This window comes from Chaetomium tenue, assembly GCF_020726465.1.
Source record: "Chaetomium tenue strain MPI-SDFR-AT-0079 chromosome Unknown F5144scaffold_1, whole genome shotgun sequence".
In the NCBI taxonomy this organism is placed as follows: domain Eukaryota; kingdom Fungi; phylum Ascomycota; class Sordariomycetes; order Sordariales; family Chaetomiaceae; genus Chaetomium; species Chaetomium tenue.
In genome coordinates this window covers 1,766,350-1,790,321 of record NW_027117329.1, presented here as the reverse complement: position 1 = coordinate 1,790,321, position 23,972 = coordinate 1,766,350, and the positions used below count along the sequence as shown (strand labels likewise).

The 23,972-nt window shown below is 56.7% G+C and overlaps 10 protein-coding genes across 10 annotated transcripts; 5 read left to right on the top strand and 5 right to left on the bottom strand.

The window, feature by feature from the left end:
* Positions 1 to 491: 491 nt before the first annotated feature.
* On the bottom strand, positions 492 to 1,466 carry F5144DRAFT_481364 (SUR7/PalI family-domain-containing protein; the record flags this gene model as incomplete). Its single annotated transcript, XM_066785278.1, has 2 exons — positions 492 to 1,199; positions 1,266 to 1,466. 2 exons carry the CDS (start codon positions 1,464 to 1,466, stop codon positions 492 to 494), a joined length of 909 nt encoding a protein of 302 aa, XP_066648112.1.
* A 1,343-nt stretch (positions 1,467 to 2,809) lies between these two features.
* On the top strand, positions 2,810 to 4,195 carry F5144DRAFT_479667 (PLC-like phosphodiesterase; the record flags this gene model as incomplete). The annotated part of the gene is made up of 2 exons (XM_066785181.1): positions 2,810 to 2,951; positions 3,024 to 4,195. 2 exons carry the CDS (start codon positions 2,810 to 2,812, stop codon positions 4,193 to 4,195), a joined length of 1,314 nt encoding a protein of 437 aa, XP_066648111.1.
* A 572-nt stretch (positions 4,196 to 4,767) lies between these two features.
* F5144DRAFT_597333 (cytochrome b5-like heme/steroid binding domain-containing protein) lies at positions 4,768 to 5,158 on the top strand (the record flags this gene model as incomplete). Its single annotated transcript, XM_066790868.1, has 2 exons — positions 4,768 to 4,861; positions 5,001 to 5,158. The coding sequence occupies 2 exons, from the start codon at positions 4,768 to 4,770 to the stop codon at positions 5,156 to 5,158; spliced, it is 252 nt and encodes an 83-aa protein (XP_066648110.1).
* Positions 5,159 to 6,755: 1,597 nt separating this feature from the next.
* F5144DRAFT_597332 (uncharacterized protein) lies at positions 6,756 to 8,058 on the bottom strand (the record flags this gene model as incomplete). Its single annotated transcript, XM_066790867.1, has 2 exons — positions 6,756 to 6,977; positions 7,858 to 8,058. The coding sequence occupies 2 exons, from the start codon at positions 8,056 to 8,058 to the stop codon at positions 6,756 to 6,758; spliced, it is 423 nt and encodes a 140-aa protein (XP_066648109.1).
* Positions 8,059 to 8,767: 709 nt separating this feature from the next.
* On the bottom strand, positions 8,768 to 9,562 carry F5144DRAFT_23275 (uncharacterized protein). The gene has a single exon (XM_066783250.1). The coding sequence runs from the start codon at positions 9,529 to 9,531 to the stop codon at positions 8,833 to 8,835; it is 699 nt and encodes a 232-aa protein (XP_066648108.1). The 5' UTR covers positions 9,532 to 9,562; the 3' UTR covers positions 8,768 to 8,832.
* Positions 9,563 to 12,649: 3,087 nt separating this feature from the next.
* Positions 12,650 to 14,116, bottom strand: F5144DRAFT_23242 (uncharacterized protein). The gene is made up of 3 exons (XM_066783244.1): positions 13,376 to 14,116; positions 13,246 to 13,306; positions 12,650 to 13,184 (listed from the first exon to the last, which is right to left on the bottom strand). Exons 1-3 carry the CDS (start codon positions 14,004 to 14,006, stop codon positions 12,848 to 12,850), a joined length of 1,029 nt encoding a protein of 342 aa, XP_066648107.1. The 5' UTR covers positions 14,007 to 14,116; the 3' UTR covers positions 12,650 to 12,847.
* Positions 14,117 to 14,812: 696 nt separating this feature from the next.
* Positions 14,813 to 16,881, top strand: F5144DRAFT_554271 (uncharacterized protein). The gene is made up of 3 exons (XM_066787837.1): positions 14,813 to 14,958; positions 15,017 to 15,277; positions 15,339 to 16,881. The coding sequence occupies exons 1-3, from the start codon at positions 14,924 to 14,926 to the stop codon at positions 16,843 to 16,845; spliced, it is 1,803 nt and encodes a 600-aa protein (XP_066648106.1). The 5' UTR covers positions 14,813 to 14,923; the 3' UTR covers positions 16,846 to 16,881.
* Positions 16,882 to 17,535: 654 nt separating this feature from the next.
* F5144DRAFT_554268 (uncharacterized protein) lies at positions 17,536 to 19,876 on the top strand. Its single transcript, XM_066787836.1, has 3 exons — positions 17,536 to 17,986; positions 18,047 to 18,244; positions 18,296 to 19,876. Exons 1-3 carry the CDS (start codon positions 17,831 to 17,833, stop codon positions 19,394 to 19,396), a joined length of 1,455 nt encoding a protein of 484 aa, XP_066648105.1. The 5' UTR covers positions 17,536 to 17,830; the 3' UTR covers positions 19,397 to 19,876.
* A 140-nt stretch (positions 19,877 to 20,016) lies between these two features.
* F5144DRAFT_588448 (uncharacterized protein) lies at positions 20,017 to 20,857 on the bottom strand (the record flags this gene model as incomplete). Its single annotated transcript, XM_066789930.1, has 3 exons — positions 20,017 to 20,140; positions 20,325 to 20,758; positions 20,825 to 20,857. 3 exons carry the CDS (start codon positions 20,855 to 20,857, stop codon positions 20,017 to 20,019), a joined length of 591 nt encoding a protein of 196 aa, XP_066648104.1.
* Positions 20,858 to 22,053: 1,196 nt separating this feature from the next.
* Positions 22,054 to 23,583, top strand: F5144DRAFT_481152 (uncharacterized protein; the record flags this gene model as incomplete). Its single annotated transcript, XM_066785268.1, has 2 exons — positions 22,054 to 22,380; positions 22,600 to 23,583. Coding segments are annotated over 2 exons (1,311 nt in total), but the record flags the coding sequence as incomplete, so codon positions are not given.
* Positions 23,584 to 23,972: the final 389 nt, after the last annotated feature.

Here is a 23,972-nt window from a genome sequence, read left to right as displayed (position 1 = left end):
GTGATACACATCAACAGATTCTCTGATACCTACTTGCCTAAGAGAAACTAGGCTCGGACTGACATGTGTGTGGGGAAACAGGCCAACGACTGGCTCATGTCGTTAGGTTTCCTCACATTAACGGGGAGACGGTCTGTGAACGCGAAATGGGATTGTGTACGAGTTAGACTCCGTGTATACGTTGAGTCCGCAATCGTGAAGCTAGGTTTCACACATAAATCTCGTGATCACTTAGACGTTAGTTACTCAGTAGTACCACGCCAGAGTAAGAATAAAAGACCGCTTATGCGAGATCTATGGCCGTTAAATACCAGAATCGCTTCTATGCCAATGCCGCCCGCTCTAAAAAAGACCAGCCCACCTACCTATCCCCAGCCATGGTATCAATCTATCGGCAACCATATCCTGACCCGGCCGGGTACCACCCACATAAACCCCCAAGTCCCAAAAATATATGCATATATGTCTCCCTCCTACTCCACAATACCCGCCTAATTCCTCACCCCCCTCCCCTCCCTCACCACCCTCCTCCCAATCTTCAAATCCCGCTTCGACGTGCAACAGCACCCCATGCCGGAATGCACCGCAAACGCCCAAATACTGAACCCCGTCGCCAGCCACATGAAGACAAACATGCGCACGCCGACCTGGGCGTGGATGTTGAGCTCCTGCTGAGCCTCGGCGGCGTACTTGAAGGCGATGCTGATGGCGGTGCCGACGATGCTGGCGGCGAGGATGAGCATCATCTCGAGGAAGGAGGCGATGGCCAGCGGCAGGCTCCACCAGCGCGAGGACACGGCCAGGGGGGAGAGGAAGATCATCAGGAAGGCGAGCACGGCGGAGGTGAGGAAGAAGCCGAACATGATTTGGGAGGTGAGGCGGAGGATGTCGAGGATGGTGATGATTTGGGTGGGGAGGGCGATGGTGGCGCCGGAGAGGAGTTCGTTCATGAGGATCTCGACCGGGTTGAACCAGTAGAGGGTGGTGGGCTTGGAGCAGAAGGTGATGCCCGTGCCGACGTAGCCCTCGCAGAAGTTCCAGAGGCCGACCTGGTAGAAGTCGTGCAGGCCGATAGACTGGGCGATGCTGTTGATTAGGCTGGCGTTGGGCACTGATGTTGGGATGATGTCGGCTAGGTCAAGCTTGAAGAAGTAGACGCCTGAGAGCACGGCACGCGGGTACGTGTTGCCGATGAGGACCTTTGCTTGGAGGTTAGACTTTTCTCTCTCTCAAGCGGTTGCGGGGTGACGGGGAAGCGGGCTTACGAGCACCAAGAAGATCCATGATAGGAGGTAGGCGAAGGAGGCACTAAGGGCAAAGTTCCGGCGCATTCGTGTTGCTCGCTTGTAGGAGGCACTGCCGGTCCCGGCAGCCTGGTCTGGCGTGGTCTGACTTGACGGTGATGAGGGGTCATTTTTCTCGGTACTGGACTTCATGCGAGGCCGGAGGGCGGCTGGTAGTCCCATCTTGGCTGTGGATTTGCTGTCGACAGCGGAAAGGAAGCGGCGTAGACAAGCTAAAGCTCAAGCAGGCCTGCTGCGAAGGACGACCTAGGTAAGTAAGGTATGTACCGTAGTTGTAGTTAAGGGATGGTCGTTTGAATATCACCCCAGCACCAGGTGGACGCCCCAAGACCTGAAAATCTGGGGAAGAAACAAAAAAAAAAGTCAAAAAATTAAGAATTCCAAAACGATTGACTGAATCAGGCGCGAAACAAACAGGTTCCGGGGTGGAGTAATGTCAAAAACCCCAAAATGGGGAGCGACGGCAAGAAATGAGTGATCGATTGAGATGTTCCAGGCCCAAGGGGTTCACTTCTGCATCGATGATGTCGTGTCGTGGTGGGTGCAGGGGCTTCTGCCAAGTGCTGGGCTGTGCAGATGCGATGCGCGACAGGGGTTCAGCCGGCGGTCCGCGGTAGGTTGTTTTGGAGAGCGTCAACTGCGAGGGTCAGTGGGAGATCAACTGGCTACGAGAGTTCCTGAAATTTAGCGGTCAGCGCTTCCCCTCTTGTGACGAATACCGGGAAGCCATTGTGGTATGATTTTCGCATGTTGAGAATCGAGACCGAAAATCAACTCCCTCATTCTGGCTCTCAATGCGAATTACGGAGTTAGGTGCGGGCTTTCCAAGGAAACGGAGCTGCCACTGGCTGTTTCCATGTTGATTGACAAAAGCTGACAGGCGATGCCGGTGGCCACGCTCCAAGGTAATATCGGATCTTCAGCCGATGACTCTTGGCGTAGACGTCATCTCGTTGATCGGAAGTACCGGCAAGGAGAGACATGGCGGTTCATTGCTTGCCAAATGTGATACGAGTTGTTGATAATGCAAGAATCTACAGCAGTCAGCATCAGCAATGGTTTCGTGGCTGCATTGGGGAGGAGAGAGAAGTCTCGGATGAATTGGCGACACAGGACGAAGTAATTGATTGGATGGATTCAAGTTGTGAAAGACGGCTGGTGACGACTGGTCAAGAGATGAGTTTGGCACCCACGGCACCGTCTGGTCTCGAACAACCGCTGGCGGCTGCAAGGGTGGAGAGCGCGAAAAAGAACCCCACCACTGCGGCAGTGCTATCCGGCAGGGGGAACTGCAAACCCATGTCGACGCCCTGTTTTACTGTTTTAAGGTTTTCTTGTCCTGCGGGTACGAAGAGTCTCGTCGAAATCCGGCCCTGCCCAGTTAACTTGGATCCGCCCCTCATCTCTCGCTCTTACTCTCAATTTGGATCCTTTATTTTTTCTTCTTTTTCTCGATGCCTTGACGAAGGCTCGAAACACAGTCCTTCCCACCATCATTCAGCATGATGGCGTCCTTCAAACGCATTGTCGGCGTGCTGTGCATGTTGTCGCTCAGCATTGGCCCTGTTTACGGTCAAAGTGATGTCGAGAAGGCCGAGAAGGTCGAGAAGGCCGAGAACGTCGAGAGCGTCGACCCTAACGACCCGGGTGTCACAATGTTGACCGGTACAAGAAGCGACGCAACGAAATCGACGGGCATACCAACTGGCGTCTACCAAGACCCAACATCGCGCATCACCATCGCTACAACGAGCTTGCCCACCGATCTCGGGATACTCACGCAAAGCTACACCGAAGCCGCCACCCCCAACACGGTCACCTACATCACCGGCTCGGCAGCCTCTTCGGCGTCGGCCAGCTCCGGCAACGCGACCTCGACCTCGACCCAGACCACTCCGCCGCGGCCCACTAATACTCGACCCTGCAACAACTACCCCGAGCTCTGCGCTCGCAAGTACAGCAACATCACCCACGTCGGCTGCCACAACAGCCCCTTCACGCGCCCCGGCAGCGCCGCCGCGAACCAAGAGTTCCCCGTCATCGACCAGCTCAACGACGGCATCCGCTTCCTGCAGGCCCAGATACAATGGCCCGTGAACGGCACGGAGCCGCACTTTTGCCACACGAGCTGCGACCTGCTCGACGCGGGCCCCATCACGGACTGGCTGCGGCAGGTCAAGGACTGGGTGGCGGGGCACCCGTACGACGTGGTGACGATCCTGCTCGGCAACGGCAACTACTCGACGCCGGACAAGTACGCCGGGGCGATCGAGGCGTCGGGCATCAAGCAGTTCGTCTACACCCCCAGCGTGATCCCCATGCGGGTCGACGACTGGCCGACGCTGGGCCAGATGATCCTGTCGGGCCAGCGCGTCGTCATGTTCCTCGACTACATGGCCAACCAGACCGCCTACCCCTGGCTGCAGGACCAGTTCAGCCAGATGTGGGAGACCCCCTTCGACCCCGTCGACACCGCCTTCCCCTGCACCGTGCAGCGCCCGCCCGACCTCAAGGCCCAGGACGCCCGCCGCCGCCTGTACATGATGAACCACAACCTCAACGCCGAGGTCTCGCTGCTGGGCCAGTCCATCCTCGTGCCCGCCGTCAGCCAGCTCAACGTCACCAACGCCGCCGAGGGCCCCGGCAGCTTGGGGATGGCGGCTAACAACTGCCGCACCGACTGGGGGCGCGCCCCCAACGTGCTGAATGTGGATTACTACAATTACGGGAACTACCCGGGCAGCGTGTTTGAGGTGGCCGCGGCTATGAACAACGTGACGTTTGTCAAGCGGCCGTGCTGCGGGCCGGGCTCTAACGCCGCCGGGAGGGTCGAGGTGGTGAGGGGGGCCGTGTGGATGGGCATTGCTTTGGGGGTGTGGTTGCTGGTTTAAGGTTGGTTGAGTGAGTGGGTGGTTTGATTTCGAGTTTGGCTGGTCCTCTTTGGCATTGCATGGCGTTACGGTATCTAGAGTCTAGACGGGTTGCGCGGCAGCAGATTGTGGTTTGGAATATACATATACCCTTGACATAAGGTGAAATGGCGAGAAGCGGCGAAAGTCAACGGCACATACCTTTAGTTGTATGTATCAATTTCTCTGGAGCATGCAGAAGATCGCGGCTAGACCAGTGACGCTTCCCAGTTAGCCTGCAGCCTCTCCATCTCGTCTTCTTATTACCCCTGGTCTATCGTCGGAACATAATCCGGGGATGACGTCTGGGGAGACCCTCTTACCCCTGGTCCAGACTCTTGGCGCATCGGTTAAGCCGAGGTTCAGGGCAGCTGCGGAGCCGAGCCGACGGCCGTCCTTCTTCGCCGTCCACTCGGCGCTCGACAATTAACAATCGCACTCACCCTCACTCTCACTCTTGCGACCTTGGCTTCATCTGCTTCGTGAACATCCAGCATCATCGAAACTCAATCTTGTAAAACCCCATCTCACATACCGCCACCACCACCACCGCCATGTCTCAGCAATACACCAAGGCCGAGGTCGCCCAGCACAAGGACGAGAAGTCCATGTTCATCATTGTCGACGACGGTGTCTACGATATTGCCGGTATGTTTTTCTCAGGATATATTTTATTACCCCCCTTCGAATAGCTTCAAATCGCCGGCAACCCATCAACGACCAACCGTCCCACCAACAGCGGTGAACACGTTGACACAACCGTTTAACTAACCGACGCAACCCGCAGGCTTCCTCGACGACCACCCGGGCGGCGCCAAGATCCTCAAGCGCATGGCCGGCAAGGACGCCACCAAGCAGTTCTGGAAGTACCACGGCAAGAGCGTGCTCGAAAAGTACGGCCCCAAGCTCAAGGTCGGCACGCTCAAGGAGGAGGCCAAGCTTTAAAGGGCGTCTTCTTTCGGGGTTTTGGTTCTAGCGGTGGGGGTGGGGGGTTAGTTGAAGAGTTGCGGTTGTGGGCGGGTGTCTGGGTGTGTGAGTGTGTGTGTGTATGTATGTACGAGGCATGATCTTCCTTGTTGGGCATACTGCGGCGGCGCGGAATGGCATTGATACCACCAATACAGCGATGCTGATTTGACTTACTTACCCCTACCTTACTTTTACCCATTCTCGTGCCGTTCGTCTCCGCGTAATCCTGCTCTTGTTGTATGTACATACATACCAAGCACCCCCACCTCCAAAGCGGAAACCCCCACCCCAACTGCGACGTGGGACAGACTGGTCAGGCAGCCCTCAGCCGACGATATGGGGACAAGACATCCACCCCCATCTTTGTCGTGGTGACACCGCATGGTGCCGACTTGACCTATCCATCCGGGTTCGCTTCCATAAGGACGGCGACTCACCTCTCGCCATGCCGGAAATATAAGGACCGCTTACATGTGTCACCGAACCAGCTTGACTTGCTGTACCTTGATAACCACGATCCGCGAAACCCGGTCGGAGAATCTCTGAAGATGTGACCCCCACACAGGGGATGCAGTCAGGCACACCGAGGCACTCTTCCGGCCAAGACTCATAGTAGATACTGCCCGAATTCCGAATATCCCAAACGGGCAAGAGACCTAATCCTCACTCCTCGTTGAGCGTTGAACGGCCACCTAAGGAGATCGTGCATGTAAGACGGAGGGAAGTCAAGACGACACGCTTCAGCGGAGGTAGCATCGTATCCCGTGTCTCAGCCCCGGCTGCCGTATATCCATCAATGATTCCCCATCCGGGGTAAAAGCCACCGTCGTATTCTCCGATCATGGCAGCCCGGCGTATAATCCAACCCCACGAGAACAGCGTGATCGCCGAGTCTCGGGTAGAGGAAGGATCACAGTCGGGTGAAGATATCGGTCCTAAACGAGGAACAACAAGTCTCGGTAGCCGATGCCGTCAAGCCCTCTCGTTTACCCTTGCCGCCTTCATCGTCCTCTTCCGGTGAACCGCAAGCCTAAGATGGAACGAGTGGCTGAAATACCCCGAATATCGTCAAAGCCCGAACCCAATAGTCGGTCGCTAAGACATCACCCCCAATCACCTCTCAGTCAACACGAGATTACACCGTGATACAGCCTCCAACCGGAACCGGCCTTCCACCAGCCAACCAGCCAACCAAGCCCGACACAAAATCCCAATCCGACAACCACCCCGCAAAAGCCAAAGACACAACAAACGAACGAATGCTCATTCCGCATCGCATGTAAACCGATGAAACCGGAACCGAACTCAACCCCACAACCCCACACAACACACAACCGCCAAATCACAGATCCCCATGACAGATCCCCATCCTCATACCCCCCAATCCCCGATCCCCCACTGCACTGCATTACACAGTACACTACACTTACACCACGCCAGCCGCGCGCCGCCCCCAAGACGGAGACAAAAGCAGTGACGGAGACGGAGACAGTCGGCCGGCATTGTCTTACGCACCCCCCACATCCCGCCCCTTTCCCTTATTTCCCTCCCCGCCGAACCGCCGAACCGCCCACTACAGTAGTTTATGTGCTAGCTGTGTGCTTACGCTAAGGACGGAAGCCGCCACAATCACAATCACAATCACGGGCTTTGCTGCGGCGTGCGGCGGCAGTAGTCGGGAGAAAGGGGGTTTGGGGGGGTTGATATCACGTAAACGGGTGGTCGCGGCACGCAATTCATTGTCATTCGTGTCATGGGTAGAGATGGAGGCGGTGAGTTGGTTGATGGCGTGCTCCTGCAGGGGATGGGTTTCGTTGTTAGTAGTTTGAGGCAATCTGTAACGGCGGTCACGGCGCGGATGGGTTGATGAGGATGGTGAGGATGGTGGTAGTAACACAATTAGCTAGTCTGGCTAGATAGCTCTCCCCCAAGCAAACAACCAACCAAGCAAACAAACAAAAGCTAAGCCTCCAAAATGCCGTGCCCGTCCCGAATCAGATACCGCTGCAAGCAGTCGGTCGACCAAGTCCAACCCTAAATAAAAAAAATAAAACCGACACTTTTATGTACGCCCGCATATCCCGCTTGCCCTCATCTGCCTGCTATCCCGGGACCAAAAAGGAACACAAAGACAAAAACAAAGCAAAACACCAAACCCATCCCATAAAAACAAAAGAAACTCGCGGCTCAGATTATGCGGTGGCGGTGTTGAAGGGGGGGAGCCAACCAAGCCGAACCGGACCCGTAGCCCCAACCCCATGAATGATACGACGGAAGTGGACTGTTTCGCTTCCGCCCAGCCGGGCCGGGCCAACAAGGGGATCGGCCACGGTAAGGGGCGGAAGGATGTAATAATAATAAGGGTGTGTACGATGGTAATGTCGGGGTTGGTTTGTTGGCCGGTCGGTCGTTGGCTGGGTTGATGTTGGTGATACAAGTTGTGTGTTGTTTTTGTTGTCGACAGAGAAGAGGCAACCCCAAAGTTGGTGATGCGATGTGTGTTCCCGTGGTGTGAAGGAGATTTGGATCAGACCATTCGCCGATGGCACCGTGAACGCCCAGATAGTGTAGCAATATCAGAGTGAAAAAAGAAGAAATTGGGTTGCCATCGAATGAGGCAGATGGCAGCCCACTCAACGGCGCATCGACGCGGGCCAGTGGTCCCGGAAGCTAACGGGGCTCGGCGGCGGCGGGGCCGGTACGGAGTAGTCGGCCTCCCGGATGTGGTGGATGGGGGTGACCAGCTCGTCCATCTTGGACGCCAGGGTCGCGTTGAGGCTGGCGAACAGCTCCTGGGTGGTGATCAGGCCCAGATTCCGGCGCGGGGCCGGGATCGGGATGGGCGCGGCGAGCGGAGTGGCGACGTGGGAAGGCATTGTGGTGGATATGATGGGTGGTGGTGGAAGGACTGGGCTGGGTCAACACCGGTAGGGCGAGAACAAGGTGGACAGTTGAGGCGGGCTACCTTTGGGAGAGGCAGGCGAGCGATGATTAATAAGATTTGGTCGGTAAAGTCGGCGAGCGGGTTGAAGGCTGTGTGTGAAGCGAGGCGATGGGCAAGAGGGCGGCCGAGGTTGATATGTATTAATACCCGGCTATGTGTGGTTGCTTGTGCGCTTCGGTTTCACGGGCTTGTGTTGGTCCTCGGCTACTGCTTCCAACGGATAGATCTGCGATCGGCCACACGGGAAGGTCGGTCAACAAGGCGGTCGGGTAAGAAAAGAAACGGGAAGCAAAAGGAAACTTTTCTGAGACCAACTGAGTCTTTATGTGGAAGAAGGCCCGGCCAGGGAGAGAGCAGACCCAGACCAGACCAGACCGGCCGTTTGACAGGGAGTAGGCAGGGGAGGGAGGGGGGTGAGACTGGGAATTCTGGGTGCGGCCCAGTGGAATTCTGGGGACGGATGGCGGAGTACCTTGTACCGTGGCCTCAGATTTCTTTTTCGCTCTTCCCTGGTTGTTTTCTTTTACGCAGAAGGCCGGGTGTGTCACACGATTGCTGGTGTCCGCAAGGGGTATAAGTGACTTGTCACTCTGGTGGCGGGTGGTGCCCCAGCATGTGAAGCAAACAGAAAAGTGATGAATCCGGTCTCGTACAAACCTGTCATCAAAGCCAGAACGCCAGAAAATACTGGTTTCTGACGGTGAGATTAGCCCCAGGAACTGCCTGCGGCGATGTGGCATCGCGAGGCGGACGGGGTGTCCTCAAACGACCTGGGGAGGCACGGAAGCACTGCTCGGCCCCCATTTCTGGCGGTGGAACTTCCGTGGATTGCGGACAGCGTACCCAACAGCTCGACAGGGCTACAAACTCCAGGCCGGAACCCTGTCTGGGAGTGCAAAAACTTATCCGCTCTCCCGCTGTGCCTGTCATTTTGACCAAGAAGCTCGCAAACATGGCTGGATAAATCGGATGACAAAACCAGGAAGGCACCTGTTGGTTGGCCCCTTGCGTAAAATCGTACACAGGGGAATCGTCTTCCCGGCCCGGCCAGGTTATCATTCCAACCGGTGGAGAGGAATCCTGCCAACAGCCAAGGTACGACGAAAGACTTCGTACGGATCTGACGGGGCTCTTGAAATGGTGGGCCATCTCCGGGGCCAAACCGATCGATGCCCTGCTCACTTTTTTTTTTCTTCCAAATTTTCGGGTTGTTCCCACGGCCAAGTGCATCGGTCTGACGGGTCGACAAGGGCGCCATTGGATTGTTGTAAGCTCCTTCCCTCTCACCGTCAAGAGGCGGTAAGGGAGAGAAAGGGGAGTCATGTCCGAGGTGCCCAGACGTGCCAGATCGGGCAGGCACTGGCAGCCGGTAGGTGAAGACCGCAGTCGCGGTCGACATCAACATGCGGGAATGGTGTGCCCGAAGAAAATTCTCCCCGTGGGGCAGACCCGCGACTTGTCCAAATTCGGGTCAAGAAACCAAAGATCCACAGAACGCCCGTCTGGGGTCTGTGGGGTAAAACGCGATTGGTGCGGATTGTCAGCTCCACTTGACTCAGCTCCAGCCCCACTGGCCAACCCTCGAGCCACTGCGCGCCTGCGTTGCACAAACGTTCACCAAAAACTTTGGACGTCGCTGCCTGTTTCGCGGCGCTGTTGTCGGGGTTTCGTCTTTTTGGTAACACGTTCTCATCAATTAAGGACCGAGCCACCTCGGGTACGACGGTTTAGACGGGGCACTCTGATCCCTCCCCAGCCAGTGCAGCGCTTGATTGGCAAACATTCTTCCCACCAGCCACGCCTCACTTTCATCCCGTTCCGGCACTGGCTGGATATTGCGATATTCCAGCCAGCCAGAAACCCGGATCACCTTGATTCACGTCACACCAAGCACCTCAACCCACGGCACATTTTGCTCATCGGCGAGAATGGCAATGGTAGGAAGGCACTGGCTACGGGACTATCTAACAAGGGGGCGGCGCATGAATCCGGCCTTACCAAACCGGCCATTTTTTGCCCTGCTGGCTCTCCTCAGGCTGACGGCGTTGTGTCCACTGACCATGTTCCCTGAGGGCGGCAAAGCATGCCAGCCACGGCCTGTTCCGTCCGCGACTCCATCTTCCAATTTCAGTGCAAAATCGCTACCGCTCGCATTGCAGGCCAGCACTGACTGGCCTGGCATGAGGATGGCATGAGGAGCAGGCACGCAGGCTCTCGCGAACGCCGGAAACCCCGGATATCCTGTCTTCTCGGTCAGCCTATGGCTTTCCCTCGCCATACGACTGCAGATGACGTGGACAACCCAAACAAATGCAGGACGCCGTTCGTCTGATCTCCGCAACCCGCCCGTTAGTCCCTGCCTCACCCCCGTTGCTCGGCCGTTTCAAGCAGTCTTCTGGAACCTTCAGGAGCAAACAGGGCTTCCCGGCAGAACAAACCCCCTGCCCTGCATGAACTGTTTATGCGCCCCTTTTCATCCAGGGCACCCAACAGCCAACCGCCCAACCCAACGTAATACCTAACTAGTTTAATAGCATTGATGCATTATTCTCCATAACTAACTACCGAATCTGTACTCACTCTAGCGTAATAGCCAAGGAGCCGGACACCGGCGCCGTTTTCCGGTCTAGCGAAATGCGGTCGGCGGCTTTTTTCACCCTTGGTCCTTTGCGGAATGCATTTCTGGCTTTGACCGCTTGCAGCTGCTTTCCCCAGATTTTCCGTGCTGCCGGGAGCAGTGCCAAGACGCGGATCGAGTTCCCGTCGTGCATTCCCTCGCCCCTATTTTTCCTGCCATGTGGTTGCGCTGCGTTGTCAACCGGGCCATGGACTGATTAAATTTGATTGCTTCTTTGCTTGGCCTGGAGCCGCTTCGGCTGTGTTTTCCATCGCAGTGCGGGTTTGTCATCTGGCGTGGCCCGTCCGTTTTTGTGAGGCGAGCGGTTGTTCTCTTCGCTGTTGAGCCATTTATCAAGTGGATATACACACAGACACCGGGATGGAGCTGTGTCATATCTTCATCCCTGGTCACTTAACTCACCGAGCTCCCTACCTAATTACCCCTCGGCTTTGTTCGCCTGCTTGTCTCCCTCGGCCCGGTTGCGAGAATGATGAGCTTGCTTAGTTTCACTTGTCTGGAACTGCCGAGCTGCGCACAACAAGAAAAAAAGACGGGAGATTATCATCGGTTTTCCTTCCCTTCCTTCGACCAGCCAACGAGGGACCTTCACCGCAGGCAGCCCCCGTGACCACTTGCCAATCACGGCGGACAACTAACTAAACGAGTGCCCTTACCAGACCACCGCATGCATCTCAATATACCAAGAATAGGTATGTACATACATAGCTCTGCAGAGGGAGGCGCGCGGAAATGCAGTGTGCGGCACCGCCGGGAACAGCAGGAGTCCCCGTCACACCCCAGCGTCGCAATCTGCCCCAAGCGAAAGTCGCACGCACAGAAAAAAACCCGCGGCCGGTGAAGCTGAAATCGGGGTCAAGGCGCGGGATCGCCGATTCGTTCGCCTGCCGCGTTATCGACATGGAGGTATGTACACTACACCACTTTGTAGCGACCGTTGAAATATGTTCAAACGGGGCCTGGCATGGCTGGCCGGCATTCTTCCGCCAACGACGATGTCACTCACCAGCAACCGGGGGGAGGAGCCATCCATGGCTGGATGTTGGAATCTGTTCCTGGCCTGGCCGGTTAAATCAGCCGCGCTTCATGAATGCCAGGGGGCAGCATTGCTGGCGAACGTTATGCCAAGACTGCGGTCCGTCCGTGGGAGGCCACGGGCGGTTGGCCCACTCCTGGGCCGGGACCGGGACCCGGAGGTGGCGTAGCGGGTTCGAGGCGTTTTTCGTGTGTTACCTACCCTTCTATGTATACTTAACGCCACACTGGTTGTGTGGGATGGTTGGCCGGTCGGGTCGGTCTTTGTTTTGTTCCGGGATATTTGGCCCCTGAGAGAGTTGTTTTGAGGCCGGAATTATAGCCCGGCCGCTCGGTAGGTTGCCCGCGGGTCTGTTGGCTGGGTGTTATCAAGGCGTAACGATCCCCGGTATCACTCCGCTGCGGTCCGAAGCCGCTCGCAGAGGTTTGTTGCTATGGTTTTTGCGTGTTTGGGAACGACCAGCTAATTTTATTTTATGCTAGATTATTTTCCCATTTGTTTGTTTTTAGCCGTTTGGGAGGCTGAGGCCATCGCCACATTCCAATTGCCCTGTGTTTGTAAAGGGATGGAAAATAAAACGATGAAGGGAGACAGACACGGTGGTAGCCCCAAGGTGGTCGGTCGGTGATGTAGAAGTTGTGCGATGCCCATAATCAACGACTGCCCCTATATGGTCGAACGGGCAGAGGTGGTGGTCAAGGCCCCGGGGAGAAAGGTCTGGTGTACATACCTTTCAAGGGAGATCACCAGGTCTAGTTGCCATGGGGTAAGTTAAATAGAAAGGGTCCGCCCCTTCCAATCAACGTGCCAACCAGCCGAAGTAAATCCCAAGGGGGGTTCGGGGCCGGCAACCTTCGAACGGGATAGCCGATGAGCTTTTGCTAGCCAGCATGATTCTCACACTTGCTTTTCTCTTTCACATTGTTGACATACCAACAGCATGAGGAATGCATTGTAAATAGGACCAAACTTATTACAAGGGGTAGTTGTTAATCAGCGCAGTAACAGCCCAGGAGAGGCTAGGAATACAGCAGCTTTCATGCAATTCTAGCCCTCGAGCTTGTAAGCCACCTTGGCCGTCCCGCCCCAGAGCATCGCCTGGTCCTCTTCGCTCAAGCCGGCCATATCGCACACCATGTCAACGACCTTGCGCCATTTCTTCCATGCATCATCGCCCACGCCCACCGCGCAGACAGGCCAGTCGCTGCCAAACATGATCCGGCTCGGGCCGAACGCCGCGACCACGACCGCCAGCCACGGAATGATGGCCGCAAAAATGTCCTCGGCAGACCGCTCCTTCAGCTTGTCCGGCAGCTCGGCAAAGCAACCGCTCAGCTTCATGTATGTCTTGTGGCACTTGCTGAGTGTGAACATGGCAGTGCGCCTAGGTATTGTTGTCAGCACCGCCGCTCCCCAAGAAATGAGTTTGTTCTGCCTGTACATACCATGCAATGAACGAAGGGTCCGTCTGATTGAGGATGGTCAAGTCGGGCTTGCACAGGTGATCTACCCAGGATCGTCAGCATGAGTGCACACCCACCACCTCACCCATCACAAAACCAACCAACAACTTACCCAAAATAAACACGACCTTCTCCTCCTCTTCCACCCCCTCATGCGCCCGATCAATCATCTCCACCACCTCCTCCAACTGGACCCTCCCCCTCCGATGCTGATCCACACCCACATCAAACACAAACCCCCTCCTCCCCAACATCCTCAACCCCTCCACAAACCCCTCCCCCAACGCCGTACCATTCTCCTTATCCTGCAACAAATACCGAAACCCCTTCACGCGCGCCCAGGCCTCCGGGCCCGCCTCGGCCTCCACCCGCTCCAGATACCGGCCCAGCTCGTCGGGCCCGCGCGCGAGCGGCGCCCACGGCACCAGGCCCAGACACAGGCGCGCGTCGTCCCCCGCCGCGTGGCCCTCGCCCGCCCGCACCCCGGCCCCCGTCGCCACCCGCGCCATCCACGCTACCTCCGCGAGTGGGGCGGTCCAGTCCCGCCCGGCGTCGTTGCGCCGGTCCGCTTCGACCACTACGAAGCCGGCTACTGGCGGGTCGGTGGTGGTGCCGGTGGCGGCGCGGAACTCGTCGACCGAGTGCTGCCCCGCGAGGGGGTGCGTCGGCGTCAACCAGGCGAGGGAGGCGGCTTCTGAGGCCGGGTAGAGGTGGATGTGGGAGTCGATGATGGGGGGTGCCATTTTGGGCGGTTGGGGGGTTGGGTTTGGTTGGGTTTGGGGGGGAAAAGGGGGGATGGGGTGTTTGGTTGTTAAGGCTGCCCGTCTAGGTCTTGAGAAATCGAAATCGGGTTGGGGATCTGGTTTGGTTCCACGTTATCTTGAGAAACGAAGTGATGCACTTTTTACTTCAAGTACAGTCACCTTCACGACGGGTTTGAGAGCATGAAAATGGGAGAGGATGTCAAATTGCAGAGAGATGTTGTTGAACACCACCCCTCACCGACATAGCGGGGAGACAATTGCTCCACCAATGGCCTTGGAAGTTTGAAGGTGCACCGTGGCCGATCATTCTGGAGCCAGTACGAGCACAAGCGATAGACAGTGCCTTGCATGTATCGAGAAACCACCGTAAGGCAGGTGCTCTTGGCGGGGTATGGGGAACTGGATGTTTCGTTTCCTCTGATTTCCATATGTTGCAGTGTATGAAGTACCTAGTGTTTGAAATGCTCTCGGTTTTCTTGAGGTCCCTTAGTCCTGAAGAGGGCAGCCATGGGGAAAGAAAATGGTACATTTAAAAGAAGATGGGCGAAAGAACGGTAGAAAAACAATCCGAATCTTATGGAGTGGAATGATTGTCTTGGCCTACTGGCTTTTTCACCTGTCTGTTGTAATGGCATATTTGTACATGTCAAATGGAGGTCGGGATGACAGGATTGAGATCGGATGAACCGTGTGATTAAGAAGGTTGGCACTTTATATACACTGTGCGTGCCTGGGCCCATTAAACTGATGCCCCTCGACGCGTTCTGCCCCTGCCCAACGCGACCCCTCCGAGCCTTGCATCGACCGCCACTTCGATAAAACAACTTTCATTTTCTGCTTGCCTCAACACCGGGCTCGCTCAGCACACATCGTCAATCAACCAAAATCAACCCAACATGGCGGAACAACAGATATCACAGGGCGCGATAGAGTGAGTTGGCAGGCCCATTTCGGGATGCTCGTGGAAATGTCATCTGACTCCAAGCCAGGGCCATTTTCTTCGACGCCAACCGCGCAGCCGTGCAATACCCAGTCCCGGTAATGCAATGTCTTCATATCAAGACTCTCGAGAGCAAGGGTCCGGGAGCTGCCGCCCTCGAGAGATACCGCATCGTCCTCAGCGACCTACGCAACTACGTGCAATGCATGTTGGCCACCCAGGCGAACCATGTGATGCACGACGGTCAGTTACAGCGTGGATCCATCGTGCGCGTGAAGCAATACCAAGCCCAGTCTCTCAAGGGAAAAAAGTGCGTCGTTTTCCCTTCCGCCCCGAGTCTGTATACCGATGCTGACGCACAACCTGTCTAGCGTTATGATTATCTTGGACCTCGAAGTCATGACCGAGTTCGGCACGCCGGACAAGATCGGCGACCCTAAGAGCATGGAAGTTACAACGGGCGAGCGCCAAAATACTACGAGTGACAGCGCTAGTTTTTACGGCGCCAAGAGCGAGCCGGCTGCGCAGACAACACCCCAACTCCAGCCACAGGTTCAGCGGCAGCTAGCCTCGCGCACAGGGGGCGGCGGCGGGAACACCGGGCCTTCCGGTGCCACAATATACCCCATCGAGGCCGTTTCCCCGTATGTGAACAAGTGGACCATCAAGGCCCGAGTCACAACCAAATCAGATATCAGAACATGGAAGAAGCCCAACAGCGAGGGCAAGCTCTTCAGCGTGAATTTCCTGGACGAGAGTGGCGAGATCAGGGCGACCGGCTTCAATACCGAGGTTGATCAGTTCTACGACTTGCTGCAGGAAGGCTCCGTCTACTACATCTCGACACCCTGCAAAGTGCAGATGGCCAAGAAGCAGTTCAGTAACGTCGCCAACGATTACGAGATAATGTTTCAGCATGACACGGTCATCGAGAAAGCCGAGGACCAGAGCTCCGTGCCTCAAGTCCGCTTCAATTTCTGCACCATCCAGGAACTGCAGGAAGTTGAGAAAGATGCGACCATCGACGTCATCGGTGTCCTGAAGGACGTGGGCAAACAGGAGGAGATCTTGTCCAAGACGACGCAGAAGGGCTACGACAAGCGCGAGCTGACCCTAGTCGACGACACGGGTTACTCGGTCCGAGTGACTATCTGGGGCAAGACGGCCGCCGAGTTTGATGCCAGCCTAGAGTCCGTCGTTGCCTTCAAGGGCATGCGGGTCAGCGACTTTGGCGGGCGCAGCCTATCGCTCCTGTCATCGGGCACGATGGCGGTCGATCCGGACATCCCCGAGGCGCACAAGCTGAAGGGCTGGTACGAGGCCCAGGGTAGGGGTAACGCCACCTTCGCAACGCACAGCCACCTGTCGTCCATTGGCGCTGCCTCGGGTCAAAAGGATGAGATGAAGATGATCGCACAGATCAAGTCCGAGAACCTCGGGATGGAAGACACAGCGTATTTCACCATCAAGGGGACCATTGTGCACATCAGACAGGAGAACTTCGCTTACCCGGCTTGCATATCCGAAAACTGCAGCAAGAAGGTGACGCCGTCGATGGATGACAAGTGGCGGTGCGAGAAGTGCAACATAACCCACGACCGGGCACAGTACCGCTATATCATGAGCGTCGACGTCAGCGATCACACGGGTCACACCTGGGTCAGCTGCTTCGATGACTCGGCCCGCATTATGATGGGCAAGTCGGCCGACGAAATGATGGAATTAAAGGACAGAGATGATGGAAGCTGTGAAGAGGCGTTTAACGCAGCTAATTGCAGGAAGATGGTGTTCCGGTGCCGCGCCAAGATGGATACCTACGGTGACCAGCCGAAGTATGCTTTCTTCTTCCCTTTCCTGCTCTTCAAGAATGTCTGCTAACAGGTAGATTTAGGCTCCGGATTCAGGTGATGAACGTCACGCTATTGGACTACGCGTCGGAGGCCAACAAACTAGCCGAACTCATCAAGGACATGAGCGTGTAGGTGCGGACTAGCAATGTAAAGGGGAGCGGGCCAAGGAGGGGTTCGCAAGAGGCTCCGGCTCATGGTTCTTGTTGCTGTATTGAACTGAAATTTGGGCCTTGTGTCTTGGAGTTACTCGTAATGGATTTAAATTGCCCTCGATTATCAACGGATTGCCTTGATCTCCCTAGTGCGACTTCTGCCGAGTCCGCCGTTATATCTCAATGGAGCTTGGTGTCAACAGCCTACACAGTACTGTGGTATGTAGTGGGGCTTTTGTACGGGAGACGGTAAACATGGAAGCTAGCTTCCATACCCAGCTTTTGCAGCATTTAAACTCACACCACTAAATTCAAATACACCACAGCAGCTTTTCAACGATTTACTGCATAAAACATTACAGGATATCCGGATATACACTATCGCAATCTTGGTGCAATCGAGCGTGAGGTTCGACGAAGTATTAGTTATGTATGTAATTGGCCGCATCCATTACAATAGCTACCCCGGGGCGTTTGCTTATTTTGGACCCTGCTGCAAAAGCTTGGCGAGCAGGGTTGTTCCTGTGGCGCCTCTCGTCTTTCCGCACTTCAAGGCTCCAGTGGCCCCAAATCGCGGGGCTCGACCAACCTATACATCAGGTAGGTCCTCTGATAACAAATCATGAATCCCATCTGCATTCTCTCAATCGACCGATACACACCATTTAATTTTACATCAGCGCCGGTTTCTTAAAGCCAACTTTAAAACAAGACACGCGTCACAAGAATCGATCCGAAGTGCGTGATAGCTACCGTGTCTACCGACGTCACAACTGACCTCTGCCGCACCCGTTCACATCGACAGAGCACCAAACCAAGCTCCCCAAGTACGCCCATTCCACCACCGCCGACGAGTTGCAGATGGATCAGATTGCCTCGGTACTTCTCAACTTCCCGCCAGCGGGCGGGATTACCGACGATGACTTGTACAATTCGGCTGCCAAGTCACACAGCCAAAGCGTGGGCGAGTTGGCCGTGACACCAAACTTCAAAGATACCGCCGCCCAGCTCCTCGATGTGCGTGGATCGTGTCTTTCGGGTTGAGCTTCCCAATTTTCGATTACTGATTGTTCCCAGCATGTTGACCCAGCAATTAATTCCATCTCGTACCTGAGCTTGCTCATCGCCGCCCGGGTCGCCAACGGTCTGCCCCAACCCGAGCTCCTGGCCAAGGTCTCCATTTTTCTCGTCTCGTTCGACGCCCGCCAGATACGCTATGCGGGGAAAGCGTTTGCGTCGGTTCTCGACTGGCTCACCAGCGGAGATCTGTTTCCGGTAAGTGACTGCTGCACTGCCACGGCCTTGCCGGTGGCTAACCAAGACCAGGCTTCCGTCGCAGTAAACCTCCTCACGACAGCACTCCTAAAGATCGATCCGACCGGCTCGGTGCTCACCAGCCACCATGTTGCTCTAGTCAAACTCGCGTACACGACCGACAACATCGAGCTCGCGCTGCCCCTCCTCGAGAAGAATATCGTCTTCTACCCAGGCGTCAAGGGTTTACAAGAGCCACGACCCCTCGGCAGTCCGGATCTGCCGCCGGCATCATACGTGACCGTTGAGGCCGGGTTGACGAAGCAGTTGAGCAGCAGCGACGTGCTGCAGTACGATCTTTTCCGTGGCCTCTGTTTCATCCAGAGACGGTCATGGAGCCAGGCGCTCGACGCCCTGGAGCGGGTCATCACATACCCCGCTAGGGACACTCACTCGTGTAGCAAGATCATGGTGGAGGCACATAATAAATGGGTCCTCATCGGGCTGCTGCTGACGGGCAAGGCGCACACGCTGCCAACTATCACGGCCCCCGGGGCGCAGAAGGCCTTCTCCGCGCTGGGCAAGCCCTACCAATCAATCGGCAGCGCATTTGGGGAGAACACGGCCCGGGCGCTCAAGACCGAATATGAGGGCCTAGGCCCGCAGTTCTTCAGCGAGGAAAACAACCTCAACCTGATACGATTGGTGATACAACACTACCAGAGGTGGCAGATCCTGAAGCTCCGGCAGGTGTACACCAAGATCTCGCTCGAGAAAATCCGGACGCGCACACAGAGCGCCGAGACGGGGGCGCCGCTCGCGACCGAGGCCGAGGTCGCGCAGCTCGTGCAGCAGATGATCGACGAGGGGATGCTGAGCGGGGTAGTCGAGCGGCCGACCGACGGCCCGGCCTACCTCAGCTTCCACGTCCCCGACGAGGAGCTCTCGGAGGCCGGGTTCGGGCAGAAGATGCTGCAAACCGCCCAGCGGCTGAAGGGGCTGGAACCCATCGTCAAGGCGACCAACGAGCGCCTGGGCACCAACCGCGACTACGTCCGGTTCCTGGCCGGCCAGCAGAAGAAGGACAAGGACTGGCAGAGGGACTATGGCGTCGGGTTTATGAACCAGGTCGAGGACGAGGATCTGATGACGGACGCGGTCGCCGGGTTCTAGAAGGGCCCTGATGGTACCGGGTCTGCGTTGCCCCTGAGGAGGGGCCTGCGTTGCCCGTGAGGGGGGGGCCTGCCTGCCAGCCTGCCTGCCTGCGTTACCCCGCGAAGAAGGTTGCGCGCGGCTGCTAGATTACGAACGGTATTGACTTATGACAAGGAAGATCATTGACGGAACGCGGCGAGTTGGGCGGCCGCCAGGCGTTGGAGACGGTTGCATGGGAGCGGTCATGGCAGTGTATGTACAGAGATAGGTACTTTTGCTAGAGGGCTGGTGGCCGATGGCCATGACCCCCGTTCTTACCTACCTAGGTAGTACCTCGGTTTATTGGCTTGGCCGGATTCGAGTGCGTTTTGCTGTGGAAATATCTGCCTGGCTTCGCTGCTTCCGAAGACTTCCGCAACCGATGGGGAGCTGTTCTCGTGATGGTTGTCTTCACTTGGGGTTAGGGTTGGCTGCTTGTAATGAGCTTGGCGATACCCCTGCTACCTGTTCATGTGCTTGCTTGCTTGCCCAGTTTTAATGATGCAGGTACGACCTCTTAACTTTTATTTCTTACCCAACGACACCAGCCGGACAACTTCCGCCATCGACCATATTTATACCCTAAGCATCAACCTCCGTCATGTCTCAGCAAGAGAGCGCACCAGGTTCTCGATACCCGTCAATACCGCGACAATGAAATCGATGTATTCGTTACCGCCTATCCTATCCGACTCGCGTTCAGTGCCTCTCCCCCGATCACAACTGGAATGCCCGATGAAGTGCGGTAGCGAATAGAATACATGACATGGCGTTCGTTGGCCTCCACGCTCCGCCGTTTCCACGCCGGGCCATCAATCAACCGAGGTCACCACCCGACGCCGGCCCGGTGTATTGGGAGCATCAAGCGCAGGCCTTTTTGGTCAGGGCGTTGCCTTTCTTCAGGGACCGCATGCCGGTAATCTCCCAGGTCTCCCCACACTCTCTGAGGTGAAACGCGTGGACCAGGGACCAGACGCATTCGCGCGGCTTGCCCTCGATCTCCTTCTCCAGCATAGGCAAGAACACCTCGAGATAGTACAGTCGCGGCCCGTCTTGCTCCAAGACGCTGGCAGACATTGTGAGGGTCTTTTCGTAATCCACCTCGCGGGGGTTGGGGCGCCGCAGCCCGGCCTTGGCGCGGTTCAACATCTCCATGTGGTGCTGCGTGACTTTGTCGTGGACTTCCTGGTATTGGTCGTCCACCCGCCAGTACGATTTGTTTGGTGGGTAAAACGGCGCCTTGCGCGGGTCCAGCCTCAGTAGCTCGAATACGTTGATGGCGTCGTTGGGGTATTCCGCCAGCATCTCCAGATGGCCATGGGCGCTGCAAATTACCTGCCGCTCGTGCGACGTCGGCCCGTACCGTTCAGGACTGTGGGGTTTCCAACGGGCAAAGACGAGGCCCACGACCAGGACCAGAACTGCCGCGGGGAGCGCCATGCGTGCGCAGAGGTTGTTGGCTCAGGCGGAGAAGCTATAGGCGGAGTCAGCAAGGGCCGGGAGAGCGGGCTGTGAGGAGTAGGCGATACGTACCGCTCGTAACGCGAGGGGATAGGCGGTGGTGGGCGCGCTTGTGCGCGGCGCGATGGTCGCGGTGCCATCGAGCGGGGTTGGCGGTGTTCTTGGGGCAGTAGTGGTTAGGATTGGGAGGCGAGGGGTGTTTCATGGAGCAGGACATCCACGAGCGCTGTTTCGGGTTATTGAAACTGATGGGAAGAAGAACGAAAGGGGCTGGGTTGGGGATAGGAGCCTGAGAGCCGTTGGCCCGTCTCGTTGCCCAACAACACCAGGGCCGGTTCTCCATGGTACGCCCATATAAGCTGGGAGGGGGGGTGGGTGCACCCGCACTGCACGTCCCAACATGCGGCGCTGCTCTTTGTGGCTCTGGTCTGGAGGCCCATCCTGGAACTTGGGGTGTGCCAGAAAGGGAGCCCGCAGGACAGGCACCTGGGTGCGTTCAGAGAGGGTCGATTTGCGAGCAATTCCAACCCCCATTCAGCTTACTTGTGGGGGATTGCTGCCCGACGACGAGATAGATCGGCACCACAACCAGTTTATGCCGGCCGGTTTGACTTCTCAACTGCTTCACCCCCTGGTTCGACATCCAGCCCCTTTCCGATGGTTGGGCCGGCCGCGGCCTGGACCCCGGGCGAGTTAGGGCCGCGAAGCAAATATGTGAGCGCTCGGATCTTGGCTAGGGCCGGCCTGGATGGAAGATGCCAGGTAGTTGCTGACGACTGCCAGGCAAGTGGGCGGCCGCCACAAAGCCGCGTGGACGCGAGACCCATCAGAAACCACCGCAACTTCTTTCGCCCCTTTCCGGTGTTTGTTCCAATCCCCGCTTCAGGGCTGGGGGGGGAACCCGATACCTCGCATCCTCTCATGCTGGAACCCACAAGAGCGGGCAGGGACTGCACGGGCTAGGCGGTGGCCGACAATGGTGGCGGGTTGCCGTTGCTTTGGTGTTCGCCGTGTCGTGACTTTCTCGTTGTGTCTGCGTGTGCCTCACCCCTTTGTTAAGGGTTCCATGGGGTACCAGGCACTTCTGTTGCTCTTTGGCTTTATCGCTTGCAGCATATATATAACTTGGCCTCTTCGGCCCCAACCCATTTTCTCTTCTCCGTGTTGGCAACCACCACCCTCGGTTACTGGTATTCCCCTATCATCAGACCTGTCTCAACCCAACCTCAGCTTATTCCCTAATTCCCCAATTCCCAAAGTCCCTGATCGGCACAGCGCCATCCCCACTCTCTTCTGCACCCTCCCGTCCATCCCTGTGCCAACAAACGCACCCTTCCGGCCTCACAGAAGTCACGCTGTCACCGACCATGGACGTCACATCGGAACAGTCCGGGCAGACAAACCAAGCGGCACCGACACCCGCGGTCAGCAGCCAAACAGCGAACCCGGGACAAGAGCAAGCTGCCCTTGGTTGGCTGGCTGGAGTGCATCTGGGGTTCAGTGTGTTCCGCGACATCGTCATGGCGCCTTTCAGAGCGGTCTGCCGGTGGTATCGAGCTTGCGCAGCAATGACTTGGACCACCCGGCTCACGGCCAGTTTCTGCTTCGCTGTCACCTTCCTGGTCGTTTCCTGGCTTGATGATATCACGCGGAGCGTCACGATGTGCGACACCGGCGAACTTGGTAGCTGGGTCGGGGTGGTCACGGCCTTCCTCACGCAGCTCTGGTGTCCTGCTCCGTCTCAGCCGCCGGTTCCCAGCGCCACGCCGACATCCATGCTCCCCTTGACGCAGGGCGTGACGGCGGTCGCGGCACTTGTGTCGACTGAACTTGCCTCGCTAGTAGCCGCTTCCGTATCCGCAACGGCCGTCGCATCAGTCGCGAACAAGGCCTTCCCGGAGTTGGGACACGAGGGCTTAAAGGGGCAGCAGATTGTCCAGACGGACTGGCCGGCCATTGCGCTCGAAGCGAGCAAACGGAGCACCACCATCATCGACCAGTTTTACGCAGAGCTCCGGAACAAGGACAGGGTCCTTACCTACGTCAGCCAAGTTGCTGGAGCCGTCGCCGACAAGGGTAGCGGGAAGGCGCATGGGTCCAATTTCCTGACCGCCTTCTGGGGTCCTGGGCTGAAGCAGCACCGGGAGATCTGCCAACGCATGTTGGATTCCCTCTCCATGCTCATCGAGTCGGGCCAGCGGGCGCGCGACAACTTCCGTACTAGCGTCGGCAACTTCCTTGAGGAACAGCTGGAGCACCTCACCATCTTGGTCAAGCTAGAGCACAGCAATGACGACAGCGGGGCTACTGTTCAGACCACCGGGCCGGGCGACTTTTTCCAGCTTGTCATTGACCGTCTGAACAAGGAGGTGTCCGAATCTGAAGCCGGCATGTTTTGGGGGCGGGCGTCGGCGTGCTCGGATCCCGAGAAAGCTGCATTTGTCCGCGGCATCTACACATCAAGGGGGGCGGGGGTCATGTTCGACGGCGCGTTCATCAGCGCTCTCGACAGACTCGACAGGCTGTCGAGCGCAGTGGTCATGGAGATGGCCTGGGTTGAGGGAGAGTTGAAGATGTGGCTGGATCATCTGCCTTCGAAGGCAGGGTGCCCCACGACCACGGTCGAACTCCAAACCAAGATGGAGGAGGTGGTGTCCATGACCGAGAAATGGCAGAGGAAGCTCCAGGAGATGTATTATGGCTGATCGGCGCAGATGGCGGATGGCTTGGGTAGCCTCGCTTTCTTTTATTTTTTTCCTTTCCTTTTTCTTTCGTCGGGGCGGGCAGGTGGTTCTGTGTTATTCAGGTAGCTTTGGCATGTCTCCATCAGCCGCACTCGCACCGAATCCCTTGCTCACACTGAATGGTCCGCAATACGACCACGAGATTTGACAGGCGGCGGCTTTGAGGGCTTCTGATTATCTTTTATTTGTTGTGGTGAGGTTAATGATATTGCCACGGTCCCGATACAGTCCAGATGCGAAGTGCGGCAAGATGTTCCGGTACATACTAACCGAGTGTCTATTTACCTAGGTAAGGTACCTAGGCAGGCACCTACACATGGGAATTATGGAAGCATGATGAAGTTTTAATG

Coding starts and splice junctions, on each gene's coding strand:
- F5144DRAFT_23275 (XM_066783250.1), bottom strand. CDS start 9,531: ATGTTGATGTCGACCGCGACTGCGGTCTTCACCTACCGGCTGCCAGTG.
- F5144DRAFT_23242 (XM_066783244.1), bottom strand. CDS start 14,006: ATGGCACCCCCCATCATCGACTCCCACATCCACCTCTACCCGGCCTCA. Junction 13,307..13,375: donor GAAGGTCGTGTTTATTTTGG/GTAAGTTGTTGG, acceptor GATCCTGGGTAG/ATCACCTGTGCAAGCCCGAC. Junction 13,185..13,245: donor GACCCTTCGTTCATTGCATG/GTATGTACAGGC, acceptor AACAATACCTAG/GCGCACTGCCATGTTCACAC.
- F5144DRAFT_554271 (XM_066787837.1), top strand. CDS start 14,924: ATGGCGGAACAACAGATATCACAGGGCGCGATAGA. Junction 14,959..15,016: donor ATATCACAGGGCGCGATAGA/GTGAGTTGGCAG, acceptor ACTCCAAGCCAG/GGCCATTTTCTTCGACGCCA. Junction 15,278..15,338: donor CAGTCTCTCAAGGGAAAAAA/GTGCGTCGTTTT, acceptor CAACCTGTCTAG/CGTTATGATTATCTTGGACC.
- F5144DRAFT_554268 (XM_066787836.1), top strand. CDS start 17,831: ATGGATCAGATTGCCTCGGTACTTCTCAACTTCCCGCCAGCGGGCGGG. Junction 17,987..18,046: donor CCGCCGCCCAGCTCCTCGAT/GTGCGTGGATCG, acceptor GATTGTTCCCAG/CATGTTGACCCAGCAATTAA. Junction 18,245..18,295: donor CCAGCGGAGATCTGTTTCCG/GTAAGTGACTGC, acceptor AACCAAGACCAG/GCTTCCGTCGCAGTAAACCT.